The sequence below is a fragment of the Aulostomus chinensis genome, chromosome 7 (assembly GCF_037954235.1).
Source record: "Aulostomus chinensis isolate RoL2024-O1b breed Wild chromosome 7, RoL_Achi_v1.0, whole genome shotgun sequence".
Classification (NCBI taxonomy): domain Eukaryota; kingdom Metazoa; phylum Chordata; class Actinopteri; order Syngnathiformes; family Aulostomidae; genus Aulostomus; species Aulostomus chinensis.
Window position 1 is genome coordinate 25,097,888 of NC_141326.1, and position 12,998 is coordinate 25,110,885.

Sequence of the window (12,998 nt, forward strand, 5' to 3'; positions counted from 1 at the left end):
TAAAACTGAGGACATTTTACCCTGGCAGCTACGCCCATTGGGTGCCAAAGTGTAGCCACTGACAGGACAGGAGCAGTGAAAGCTGCCGGGGGTGTTGTGGCAGCGATAAGAGCAAATATGACCTCCTGTGGGCAGGGCGCATTCATCTATATCTAGAGAGAGAAAGAAAGAAAGAAAGAAAGAAAGAAAGAAAGAAAGAAAGAAAGAAAGAAAGAAAGAAAGAAAGAAAGAAAGACCAGCTTAAACCAAAGAATTTAAATAAACATGCTAATATACATTCGAGGTGGCAGATTGATCAAGGTTTTTAATATTGATTTGTGGACTCTTACATATAAAAGACTGAAACTGTCAAAATTAATTAATGATTCAATAGATAAAATACTACGTCCTTATCAGTACCAGACCATTAGAAAGAAATGTAGACTAAACTAAATTCATTAAATGTGACACGAACTGAGTTGTGATTTTATTTTACATCCGTATGTATTAACATTTAAATTCCCCTATGAACTGAATTTCACATTTAACTAAAAATGCATCCTTATTTCTGTAGCCATATCAAGTTATGTCACCTTTAATCAATTCATCTCTATATTTATCCAATAAGTAACAAACGCCTGTCTGTCATTCAAATACATTCCATTTCATTTTCAGGCATTTATGGATCTATGTTTTATTTTTTGGCTCTCCGCAGTTTCGGTGGTTCAGTTTTACCTTCACAAGTCATTCCATCAATGTCACTGAGCTGGTAACCACGGCGACAATAACACTGGTAGGAGCCGTACACGTTGGCACATTCTTGACTGCAGGGATTACTCTCACACTCGTTCAAATCTACAGACGGTAGTGGGCGGAGCAGATGAGTCAGATGCTACTAAATCAAATCCAATGCTATTCGCTTGATAAAGAAAGACTCCATTCATTACCATCGCAGTTCCTGTTATCACTGGATAGCTTGAAGCCAGTGGTGCAGCTACACATGTAGGATCCAGGGGTGTTTTCACACTTGTGAGCACAGAGGCGGCCAGGATAGTGCCTGCATTCGTTAATATCTTAAACACAAATATACATTTCTATCAGTACTTCAGTATCAGCCCATATTATCTTATTTAAATACGTATTTTTCTGCTTACCCTCACAAAGCCGATTGATACTGTTAAAGATGTATCCAGCCTCACAATCACAGTGGTAGGAGCCCATGGTGTTGGTACATCCGTGACCTGCACACACCTTGTCAGGGCCCTTACACTCATCAATATCTGAGGATACAGAAAACGCCAGAGTTATAACAAGGTTGGTGCTGTATATTGGCGAGAATGTGATAATGATGTCACTCAGCCGTACCAACACAGCGGGTGCCGTCTTCATTCAAGTGATATCCTCGGCCACAGTTCACCGAGTTCCTCTTACAGAAGTAGGATCCTGGTGTGTTGATGCAGACCTGGCCTCTCTGACAGGGGCCCGTCTGGCTGACACATTCATTGATGTCTAAAACACAGACACAGATGATACTCCTGATTAATGAAAAAGCTGCTCTGCTCGCACACTATCTTTCAATTGCAATTTCTTTGAGTATAGTTCGAAGATCCGCTGGGACTCAAGGATGATGCGAACATTTTAACCATGACGCAGTACTTCGAGTGCGTTTATATTTGCTCACCAATGCAGGCGCCCAGAGCATCCTGGATAAAACCGGCTCCACATTTGACACTTGGAAGACAACGGAATGACCCCTGAGAGTTTTGGCACTGAAACCCTGGGCCACAGTTGTGGATACCGGTCTCACATTCATCGATGTCTGGAGGAAAAGTATTCATTCACCACTGACCATGAATAACACAGAAAACTCAAATATGGGCTAAAAACAGGGATTGAGAGGGCAGAGGTGTCGCCGACCTTTGCAGTTATTGCTGTCGGTGAGTTCATAACCAGTCCCACAGCTGACCTCTCGCTGGCACCTGAATGAGCCGTCTGTATTGATACAGCGCTCGCCCACCCGGCAGTTGCTGGCCCCCAGCAAACACTCATTGATATCTGGGAGAGGAGAGCATAGGTTAACGATTATCTTGCTGATTGTCTTTTCCTAAAACGAAATTTGTATTCGCAGTTTCAATATTAAATCTACACCTCCGTGTTTTCCTCATTTCCCAGCTGAGACACGTGTCTTACTGAACGCTATATTAATATTAAATGTAATAAATTCCACCGGCATCACTTTCTTCATCTCATTTCGTTGTCGTGCAATTCAAATGTGCACAGTCTTGAATTACAACCATTTACTTTCAAATTATAAGATGTGGAGGAGTGAAATATTTACTTACCCTCACAGCTCTTTCCATCTGGTTTCAGTTTGAAGCCTTTGAGGCAGGCACATGTATCATTACCCACACAACGATGAGCACATTTTCCTAAAAGAGAAACACGTGTTGATAATTTATCACTGCCTTTGTACAGAGAAATTAAGTTTTTTTTGGAGGGGGGCATAGAAAAGCTTGTTCATTATCATACCTTGGCACTCATCATTTAAAACAGAATTATCCCCATTAGCTGCGGTTTCATCCTCTTTTGGTACTAGGAAAGAGAGGAAACAGATGAGTCTTAATGTTTCACTTCTTAAACAGCAGCTCATTTTAAAGTTTGCCATTTTTCAGCAATTAACAATAACTGCTTTTCATCTTGATTGGTGGTGACGCAGGGGTTTCCTCAATCAATCAACAGCTTGCTTTTTGCTTGATAAAAGGTTGCATGTGTCAGGGTAAAAAAAAAATAAAAGCAAGGACTACTTTATTAAATACTCAAATAAATTACCACTATCTCAAATACTTAATTGAATTCATTCTACCTCTGATCAGATGCTGAACGTAACCCATTACAATGTGAGTGAAAAGCATGGCTGTGTCCCAGTTGAGAGCTGAAAGCAATTACAGCATCCATCCACTAAGAGGCAGTGTAGGTCAAGGTTTGACAATTACTGACTGTTGGGTATAAATTCTCCTTCTCTTCTCCTCACAACAAATTTTGAGGAATTAAAAAACAATCTATAAAAGAGCTGCTTATTTTTAAAAATGTTTTACCTACATGTACTTTTTTCTAGCACTGTGGTCTGGTTGTTTGACACTCCATCCACGCAGCAAGCCCGGTACACGAGGCCACACTGGTAGCCCAGAGCCAGGTTGTGGTCACAGGGAAGTCCCATGTCCTGGGCTGCCTTCCCCAGGACACAACAGTCACAGCAAACCTACAGAATATAACATAAAATCCATCGGTGCACAATAGCAGCATCAAATAAATATTAGACTGAAATACAAATCAATACTTGTGCTGAGAAGATTATATACAAAAATGGTGAGGAGGAAACAGCGTGGTTCTCAGTTAGTTTGAGACAGCTTCATACTCAAAAGATTCAGAGAGAAAGGCAGCCGAGGTTTCAGTCAATCAGACGGACAAAAGAGGCGGCTGATCGAGAGGACGACTGACAGACAGACAGAACTGAGTCAGTAAGCAAAATGGATAGGCGGAGAGTGATGAGATGACATCACCGCCTCTGGTTAAAACATGCTCCATCAATCATTACAGCTACCTGGTGATGTCAGCAGGGGAAGGGAATGAAAGGTTGCAGAGTGTGTGTGTATGTGTGTGTGTGTGTGGGGGGGGGGGGGGGCTTCTGCTGCAGGTTTGAGACAAGGAGAACTGGTGAGATATATATTTGAGGACCGTGACAACAGCGTCTACAAACATTAGTCCAACACGTCGTGATAGAAACATTTAATGGTTTTAATCTTTCTTTAGCCCCAGAGCAACGAAGCGCGCTACATCTGTGGGAACGGCTACATCTTTCATGTTTGTGTGGTAAATACAGACATCTAAAGCTCACTAATGAACACTTCACTTCACGTGTTGTTTGATTTGCACAACATGGCACAGTGAGGTTTTAATGGAGTTGAAAAAACTGAAGCCGTTGCTACCATTACTCTCTTTCACAAGCCTTTTGTTTGTCTACTAGCATATAGCAAAACCTCAAAAATGAGTATATATGTATGTTGCACTGTCTTCCAACACAGGGGTCGCCGGTTCAAATCCCCTGTACTGTCTTCCTTACTGACGTAATTGACAACCGCACTACCAAGATGAAACCATTTTATTGTGTGACAGGGGATTTGAGAGGCCATCTCCTGTTCATCCTTGTACACAGCTTTTAATCAAAATCTTACCTGAATCTTACAGCTGATCAAGTAAAGACAAGCTGATGATGACAGCGATATCAGCCTGTCAGGAAAATGCACTGACATGCCCCACCCTCCCCCTCTTTCATATTTTGACAAGCGTATATTTTCTTTTTACTTTGATGCGCTGTGAAAATAAATGGGCAGGTTTGGGTTTGAGAAGGAATAAAAACATTGATGAGCTGAAAAGTGTTTGGACGTGAGCCTGCAGAGAGGATTTTACAGTCGAAGATGAATTTATAACCTTTCTGACAGCAACAAGCTCCATGGCTCCCTGGAGTGACATGCCTCATCCTGCTCATGCCTCAAACACATAAACTCACAAACACACACACACACACACACACACACACACACACACAAACTGTAGCTCTCATCAGTCATTCCTCTCCAAACTGCCTGTCAAGCGGAGTGATGTACAGAGCAGTCATTCAGGAGAAGGGGATTTTTTTTGGTGCGCGGGGTGATTTCACTCTCTTCTCTCTTATTTTTAGAGTATTTGTACTGTATGTGTACTTGTACCTTTGTCATTTTGGTCTCACAGGTGTTGGTGAATAAAGAATCGCAGGCTCCTTGCTCTTTGGCCACGTTGATACCACTGGTACACATATTATCCTCCAGCACTGCTACACAGCACTGCTCCTGCACTACCCTGTCGAACAAAAACACCAAAAAAAAAGAAAGGAGGACCAGTCATATCTATCAATAATCTCCATGTTGCAATACAATTCTGCCATAAAAAAAAGCCCATTAAAATAAGCTTGAGGCAAGCCTAGTGGGGATCTCAGAGCTGTCACACTGAACGCCTGGATGAGTGTGCTGATTAAGTCCTGTGTGAATTCATGGCAGGGCATTGAAGAGGAAGTGTGGTGTTTACTTTCATTTGTGTTTTTTGCAAAGCTGGCATCTTCAGATACAGAAATCCACCACGCTGTCTTTGTTTTGTTGTTTTAGACTTCAGTTGAACTAACACTTCAATACCAAGAATGCATCCGCCTCCGCATGTCCTTACTCATGCTGAGATTGTGGCTTTTAAAAAAAAAAAAAGCATCGCTCCTATTATAGTATAACTCAAACAAACCACTCCCTACAAGAAGAAGTGTGATGTAAGAATGGAGAATAGCCGACCAGTAATTGGGTGAATAACAGTTTCCAGCATATTCCGTAAGCTCGGAGCGTATTACATGACCAGAGCTGAAATGAATGATGGCATGTTTTTAAACTCCGACTGTGTCTCACCCTGAATTATTTTGGGATTAAATAAAGGTTGAGGACAATTGAATATATTTTTTAAGCACAAGTGAGTAACACATTGGTTCAGGCGGGGGTTTTCAGCTCAAAAGAACATCTCTACAGGGATCAATAAAACACGTTGTACTATTAAATCTGTTAAATGTCGAAAAAGTAACATCTGGAAGAGGCACAGGCCTTCGTATTACAGCACTCAACAAAATTTCAGTTATTTCATGTTTCTAGTGAATCAGATTGCATGACATTGTGGTGCTCTGTAGTCCAGTCCTGTGGGTGACAGTTTCTGTCTGTTCTGGATTTCTGTCTCACTCACTCACTATTTTACAAGACATAGAGCATGAAACGCCACCCCCTCGCCCCCCCACCCCCACCCCGCCCCCCCCACCCCCTCACCTCTTCGCTCTCATTTCCAACAAACCTCTTGATCAACTCTTACCAGAAATGTCGTCCCATGTAAACTACACTGGATCTCAAATTCACGTCAAATGCACACACAGCCTTTTAAGGGAACAGTCACACTCCTGTTTTTCGCTTGTCCTCACTTCTCTTGTCTTCTCTTTTTTTTCCTTTGGTGTCTGAAGTAATCACTCAGATTTCCTGTTATTGCCTCTCTCCATCCTCCCTCTAAGGTATTTCCGGGGTTTTCAACAGCCCCTCTTCTGACCCCCTCACCCCTTTTCCATCCCTAAATACACTGTGCTTCCCCACAAACCTCTGGCCTTTTCCTCTCCTACTCTCCTACTATAATTTAGACAAATTTGGAGATCACTTAGGGTGGCTTTAGTAAATGTGTTTGCCATCAGCATTGACAGCAGCAGATCTGCCTGGCTTACGGGCTCTGAACCTGTGGCGGCACCTTCTAGAGTTACAAGCAGATCTGTTATTATCCCATCACTATTAGTGTTTCCTGCTCTCACGTGATGTGAATAATGTGGCTGGAGATTTATGGGACAAAGGTAAAGCCATCTCATATTAAAGGCCTGCGGACATTTTCCCCCATACGTGGTGCAGGCCGACTCCCTTGTGACCAATATTGAAGGAGCTTCTGTGGTGAAAATCTAAAGATAGTGGATGGTTAATGACTTGTGAATATGAATGTCTTTTAACTGGCCTGCTTGATCTTTACGCTGCGGTCAGAGAGAGCAAAGCAGCTGGTTTACCGGCATGCGTTCGTCTCGGAGATAAGAGGGAGGGATGCACAGTCTTCGTTATCACCGGCACGCCTCTGGCCGTCCTTGCAGCATTCATTGATCGAGATCGGCTTTTCTCCTGCAGACATTCAGAGCCACAGCGGGTGATCAGGTAAACGTTGCATTTGTGCACATCATCTTAAAGTATTTGAAGGAGATTTTGATATCCGGCATTGACTGGTTTGCAGCAGTGAGCTGAACCCCAGAGGGAGCATAATCACACCTGCTAGCATACATGTGCATCATGATTCAACACTGTTGCCTTGGAACTCATTTCCAATGCAGGAACAATCCTGAATCAATGATTTTGAGCATTATTTTGTCGGCACACGTTGTTCAGACATGTTTATTGACCACATCCATCCATTTTTTTTCACTAGGACCAGATCACAGCGGCAGCAGGCCAAGCAAGGTGGCCCTTACATCCCTCTTCCCAGCAGCACACTCCAGCTCCTCCCTGTTGGACTCCGAGGCATTCCCAAGCCAGAAGAAATATATAGTCCCACAAGGCCTCTTACCAGTCGGACGTGCCCGGAATATCTCCAGCAAGAGGCGCCCAGGAGGCATCATAAACAGATGCCCAAGCCAACTAAACACACTCCTCTCGACATAAAGGAGCAGAGGTTCCACTTTTCACTCTTCTCCAATGTTCATCCCTGCATCTGAGCTCTGTAACCCATCTGTAAGGCTAAGAGGTAACTCAGCCACTAGGACTGGGTAACAAACTTTGACACTGCAATGGAACTGACACTACTGATTCAATATTATAGTGTACTGAATATCAATACCTAAGAAACCCAAAATGACACTTGATTTTTATGCTGCAAAAAAAAGTAATTAAACATAAAACTTAAGAGCTGAAAAAGCCAAATACGGTAAAAATAAATAAATAAATATATATATATATATACAAACAGTAAGTTGGTGAACCAGAGCTTTGTATTAGTGAAGGTTTTCAAAATGTTTCATTTTTTTGTATCCATGTTCACATTCTCTCTCAAGAAATGAGTTGACATATGTTAAAGGAAGGGTAGGCTCTGCCTGTTTGGGGCTTTTTGTGACGTATTTATTGTTCTTTTCAATTTTAACAAAAGATACACAAAACACAAACAGATACACAATATACAAACAATATGGCATAAATCTGTCTAAATCCTTTTTTGAATCATACTCTGATCATGAACCCTCCCTCCTCGCTCCTCACAAACTACACTGACAATAAATTACTGCAAATATAGCCTCTATAGCTAGCTAGCAAAGTTGGCAAATGGGTTTCTTACCTGTCCAAAAGAAAGGCTGCAACTTGCGTGTCCGTAACGAAACCTTTTGATTCTTTTCGACTCCTCCAGCAAGCAAATGAATCCCCAAGAGTCACTCGCGTTGCACCGAGCCTTTTATCCTGCTCCATCTACTATCTCTTGCTTCTTCTACAAAAGACCTTTTTCTTTTCACTGTGTTTTCTTCTGGCTCCATGCTCGTCCTCCTTGATGCTGCTCACCCAACACCGATCCAACAAGGCGTTGATACCCGCTTTAAGCTTTCCTGGTCTCAGCCTTTTGACGGACACCTAAGCTGCCCAATTAGGTGCATCCTGGTTTCAGCTGTTGACGGACAGCTAAACGGGCCAACCAATCTTGCTGGTTGCAGTTTTTGTTTGGGTGGAGGTAAATTTGGCCCTGCACCCCTTCTGTATTAGGGATTTTGATGCTTCCTTTTTTTTAAACGTGCTTTTTTAATGATTGCCATCGAGACATCATGACAAATTCAGAGATTATAACAAAAAGTACATAGAAATCTGGGAACCTACCCCTCCTTTAATGATAAATAAATAAATTATTTATGTTGATCAAAATTTGGCTATCGAAAAAACAAAACAAAACAAAAAAACAGACACTGCCATTGTCGAAGGCAAGCTCCCTTGCATTCGAAAAGATGGAAAATCACTCCTCAAAATCAGCAATTTAAAGTCCCTGGAGGGATTTTGTTTTTTTTTTTTACCAAAGACCCTGGATGAATATGTTGTTGCAGACCCAAGAGAGGCTTTTTGACTGGAGCACAACCAAGTCTGTGGTGATCTGGCTGTTTAGTCATGTGGATTAGAGAGTGTGGAATGCCTCAACTCTGTAAACAATCAGCCGTCACAATCACATCAAGAACATTCATTCTCCTGTGGTTTGTGTGATATGCCAAAAATGGGAAATAGCTTTGGCAGATCAGCTTCTTCAGACTTTTTCTTTTTCACCACTGGCTCAAACCATGACCAGTGCATCAAACTGTTTTTAACAATAGGTCCGCAGAGAGGGAAAAAAAAAAAGAAAACAAACTTGCTGTGAAATAAATCTTGTTGATGCGTTGTAATACAATATGAGTTGTTGCTAGTTAGTCACTGAAGGTTTTGAATTATAGTGAATAGTGATTGTGAAATGGGCTGACCAAATCCATCTGTTTGAGAGATTGCTGTTTGCTGTGAGATGCCTGGCAAGAGTCAGCCCCTTCAGGTAATAAGTTACATTAGGTAGGGAGGACAAGTGTCTGGACTAGCGAAGACGTGGATTTGCTGCATTCTCTCAGGGTGTGGGAGGAATTTCATTGTGAGCATTAATCCAAATATTCAATAGGCTACCAGTTAAAAGCAGGGACAGTAATCATCAGAGACAACTTCATGCATTGATGAATTTTGTGAAAATACAATGTAAGCAATGTTTCTATCAACCCCGAACAAAGAGGGAGCAAGATAAAACAATAACTTAAGAGTGAATTTTAATTATTATGGGTTTTTTTTCCATGGAAAACCTTCTGAACATACTTCTATCTAACAAAAAATTAATAAAAACTGCAGTAAATGATTTTGCGGTTGTGCAAGACTGAAATAAATCCTAACAGCATCATCTAAGCTATTACAAAGTGATGTAAGCATCCATTGGTAGTTGGGTTCCTGTTCCTGTCCTCCTGATTGGTCACTGATGAATCTGTCTTTGAAAAAGACAAAGGAAGACTTCCCACTTGACGGACTAGACTGAATGAGACTGAAGGAACCTTTCACTTGACTTCTCTTGCTGAAGGAAATCACAACGATTCAAGCCAGACCTCAGACACCAGGTCGCTTTCACTGGGGATTCATTAATCTTTTTTCAGTAAAAGTCATTGTAGTTCAAGAAGTTAACTTAGACGGGATGAATTGTAAAGGTGCTTCAACTGTCAAAAGTCTTCTCTATTTAAACATATTGTGGGTCTGCTATACTCACATGGCTTCAGCTCGAATACTGCGGAAAGAGCCTGGCCACCCACCGCTACTCTGGTTTACCAAAATGACCAAAGTTGCAGGTATGAGCGTGTCATTGGACCATCATCTCAGTGGAACGTCCCACCCCCTCAGCTTCCAGCATGCTGCCATTTTCAAAGCCCCCGTTGCTATGAGAAACAACCACAACTCCGAGCTAGCAAGCTAGTAGCGAATCAGACGCTGAAGATGTGTTGGTGAGGATTCGGGTCATGTTTCTCTTTTTGGTTCTTATTCAAATATAAAAGCAATATGGAGAAGTAGAACATGGTCTCCCTACAACGTTATTTCGCAAGAACACCACTGCATCCTCTGCCTTGCGCCACCCACAACCATTAGGACTGGTCTGCAGAAACTTGCCACAGCATTTCCTGTACCACAGCTGAATGATAACAGATAGAGCCAGATGGTTCTGTTGTGGTGTCACAGAAGAGTGGAGGAACGTCTGGCTCCATGAGACGAGTCCACCACTAATGGTCACTATTGCTAATTGCTGTTTTCTCAGCTTTTTTTGTGGAAAAATGATGCCTGCTTTGGCCAAAAGTGAGGATAGCTGTGAGAGTATGAACTAAAAGAAAAGGGAAGTTCTTTACAGGATTGCTAAACATCGAGCTAAAACTTGCTATTAAACTGTAAAGCTGGGTGACAATTCTCTGCAGGTTCATTGTTAGCATTTTCTGTATTATTACTGAGAAATATTGAAAAAGCTGCTTCGACTGTGTGGCTACTGCTGCTAAACAAAGAAAGATTAACCTGGCAGAAAGACTTGAGTTTGGACAGGATTTATCAGTCGACAGTCACATTAGCTGACTCACTACTGACTTCTGGATGTCTGGCACATCAGCACAACACTCTGGCCAATAAACCTTATAGCAGCTGGCTGAAATGAGATGGCATTTTAAAAAGCTTTCACAAGGGTTCACCAATTAGATCCTCCAGAGTGTTTATCCTCTCTCTCTCCCCCTGAACATCGAATACTTCTATCTTTTGCAAAGTAACACGGGGATTCTACCATTAAAAAGATATGCTGCTCACAAAGAGCCGATGAGGAGTTCTCCCAACTCTGCTGCTCATGACCTTTACCAGTAAATGACACTGTGGTGCCAGAACAAGGCGGATGATTTGCATTCATAGTGGAAATCCAAGGAGGATCATTCCAGTTTCCACAAAATAACTCATCGATAAATCTTTCCTTCCAGAGACACACTAAGTATCTTTAAAATGACAAGAATATTTGGTAACATACTGTAACTGCCTTCACTGACCTGCTTTAGACATTACTCCCTACTGTGCTGATAACTAATGCCAACCCACGAGGCATCACGCAGTCATTCCAATGCCACCACTGTCTGCTGCTCTGCAAAAGTAATCGAAAGACCAGAAGCACTTAAAAACTGTGTGGTGTTGCTTTATCAAAAAGAGGCAAACCAGATGCGGCCGTGCTCCAGCCTACATGCAGTCTGCTGCTGTTCTCTGTCTCTATGATGTATTGTCTGCTTGGAGGAGGGCTGATTTCCATCTTGGATGGCGGTGCTGGTTGTGAGGGCCATTCTTTCTTGGCAGGGCAGCACATGGCTTGCCTGCGTCTAGACGCCTCATGTAAACAAGGCTTAATGAGCCCACTAGTGGAGCTCCACCCAGACGGAGTAGCTGCTCTTAGCCAGACATCACAACAGCAGCATACATCTCTCTCTCTCTCTCTCTCTCTCTCTCTCTCTCTCTCTCGGGCTTCTCCAGAGTCTCAGAGAGCTATCTGCCTGTTGGAGTTTCAGTCAGGCTGGTAGCTGACTGAATTCTCCAGCACACTGACCTGTGACACAACCCCCTGCTAAGAAGGCAGCTGAGAGAAAAGTGGCCCTGCTGACTGTGAAAATGGCCCCATGTGTGACCAGGCAAATGTGAGCTTTTGATATGGCTCAACCTATGGCTTGATGACCCTGCTGTGGGCGCTGGAGTATAAATCACACCCGCCTGTCTAGACCACCCTGTCCTGGTGGGACAGTGTGAGTGCAGCATCACAGCATACCAAAGCACTTGGCCTTTGACTTGCTGGTCAGAAATTACAGCAGCCAAGAGGAAGTGAGAACTTTCAATTTAATGTTGTTTGTGGGATCTCACATATTCCTGCAACAGTTCAGACCTCAAGCTGAATCAGACACAGTGACTCTGTTGCCAAATGTTCTCATGTTATCCCCAGTAGGTGCACACAGATGTTAGGACACATTGCTGAATGAACCAGTGCAGTTGCCTTCAACCTGAAGAATCAAGCACTCATTTCGACTTTACTTGAGTCCAGGTAACAGTCGTGCTGCAGTAATATTGGAAGGACGCAGTGAAGGAATAAGTACAGTGTCATGGGATAAAAGTAGTCAGTACAGAAGTGAGGTACAGGACAGATGCTCCAAATTTAAAAAAAAAAACAAAAAAAAACACCTCAGTTAATAGAGTCAATAAGTGTCTGATATGTTTGGATAATGACAGTTTGATGGAATGTATCACAACAGAAAACTTCAACAATGCTTCATTTCAGTAGAGCTTCAACACTGAAGCAACAAGATTAGTAATATGAACCGACATCACATGTCCCGACTCGTCCTGTGACAAACTCATCACGTACGCTCACTCTTTCGTCTATTATCTGTTAATGTATTTCCTCGTTCATCTAAGTACCTTGACACACGGGTGTGACAATGGCTGGCACATTCGTACGTTACTGGATCGAAGACTTCTTCTCACCTTTCTGAGGTAGCAGCTGTGTGGTGGTCTGAAGGTAACTTACCTTGGCCAAGGAGAACTCCGACCAGACAACTGAGAAGCACAACCCGCGGACCCATTGAATGAACAGACGTAACAGTATAAAACTTTTTTTCTTATTTAAAAAAAGAAAGAAAGAAAGAAAAGGAATCCGATATGTTGGTTTATTCCGCGGGATGTGGATGGTGAGCTGCAGCCTTTACAACACAGAGAGTGACTCCGAGGGGAAGAAGTGGAAGTGATGGAGTTTGCAGCGTGACTGGAGGAACGAGCGTCTAATAATGGCACGGTGAGAGGCGG

The 12,998-nt window shown here is 42.6% G+C and overlaps 1 protein-coding gene across 2 annotated transcripts in view; it reads right to left on the reverse strand.

Annotated features, from left to right (window-relative positions):
* Positions 1–12,932, reverse strand: part of fbln1 (fibulin 1) — a 31,873-nt gene extending 18,941 nt beyond the window's left edge. The window contains exons 1-13 of one of the 2 annotated variants that reach the window (XM_086209509.1): positions 12,724–12,930; positions 6,635–6,743; positions 4,746–4,875; positions 3,079–3,238; positions 2,509–2,571; positions 2,322–2,408; positions 1,897–2,034; positions 1,661–1,798; positions 1,345–1,488; positions 1,134–1,259; positions 927–1,052; positions 715–834; positions 21–152 (exon numbers count right to left, since the gene is read on the reverse strand). In XM_086209509.1, coding sequence (XP_086065635.1) covers positions 21–152; positions 715–834; positions 927–1,052; positions 1,134–1,259; positions 1,345–1,488; positions 1,661–1,798; positions 1,897–2,034; positions 2,322–2,408; positions 2,509–2,571; positions 3,079–3,238; positions 4,746–4,875; positions 6,635–6,743; positions 12,724–12,778 — 1,528 coding nt within the window. In that variant the 5' untranslated portion in view covers positions 12,779–12,930. Of the gene's footprint in view, positions 1–20; positions 153–714; positions 835–926; positions 1,053–1,133; positions 1,260–1,344; positions 1,489–1,660; positions 1,799–1,896; positions 2,035–2,321; positions 2,409–2,508; positions 2,572–3,078; positions 3,239–4,745; positions 4,876–6,634; positions 6,744–12,723 lie in introns of both variants that reach the window. The other variant, XM_086209510.1, reaches the window with a different exon arrangement.
* Positions 12,933–12,998: the final 66 nt, after the last annotated feature.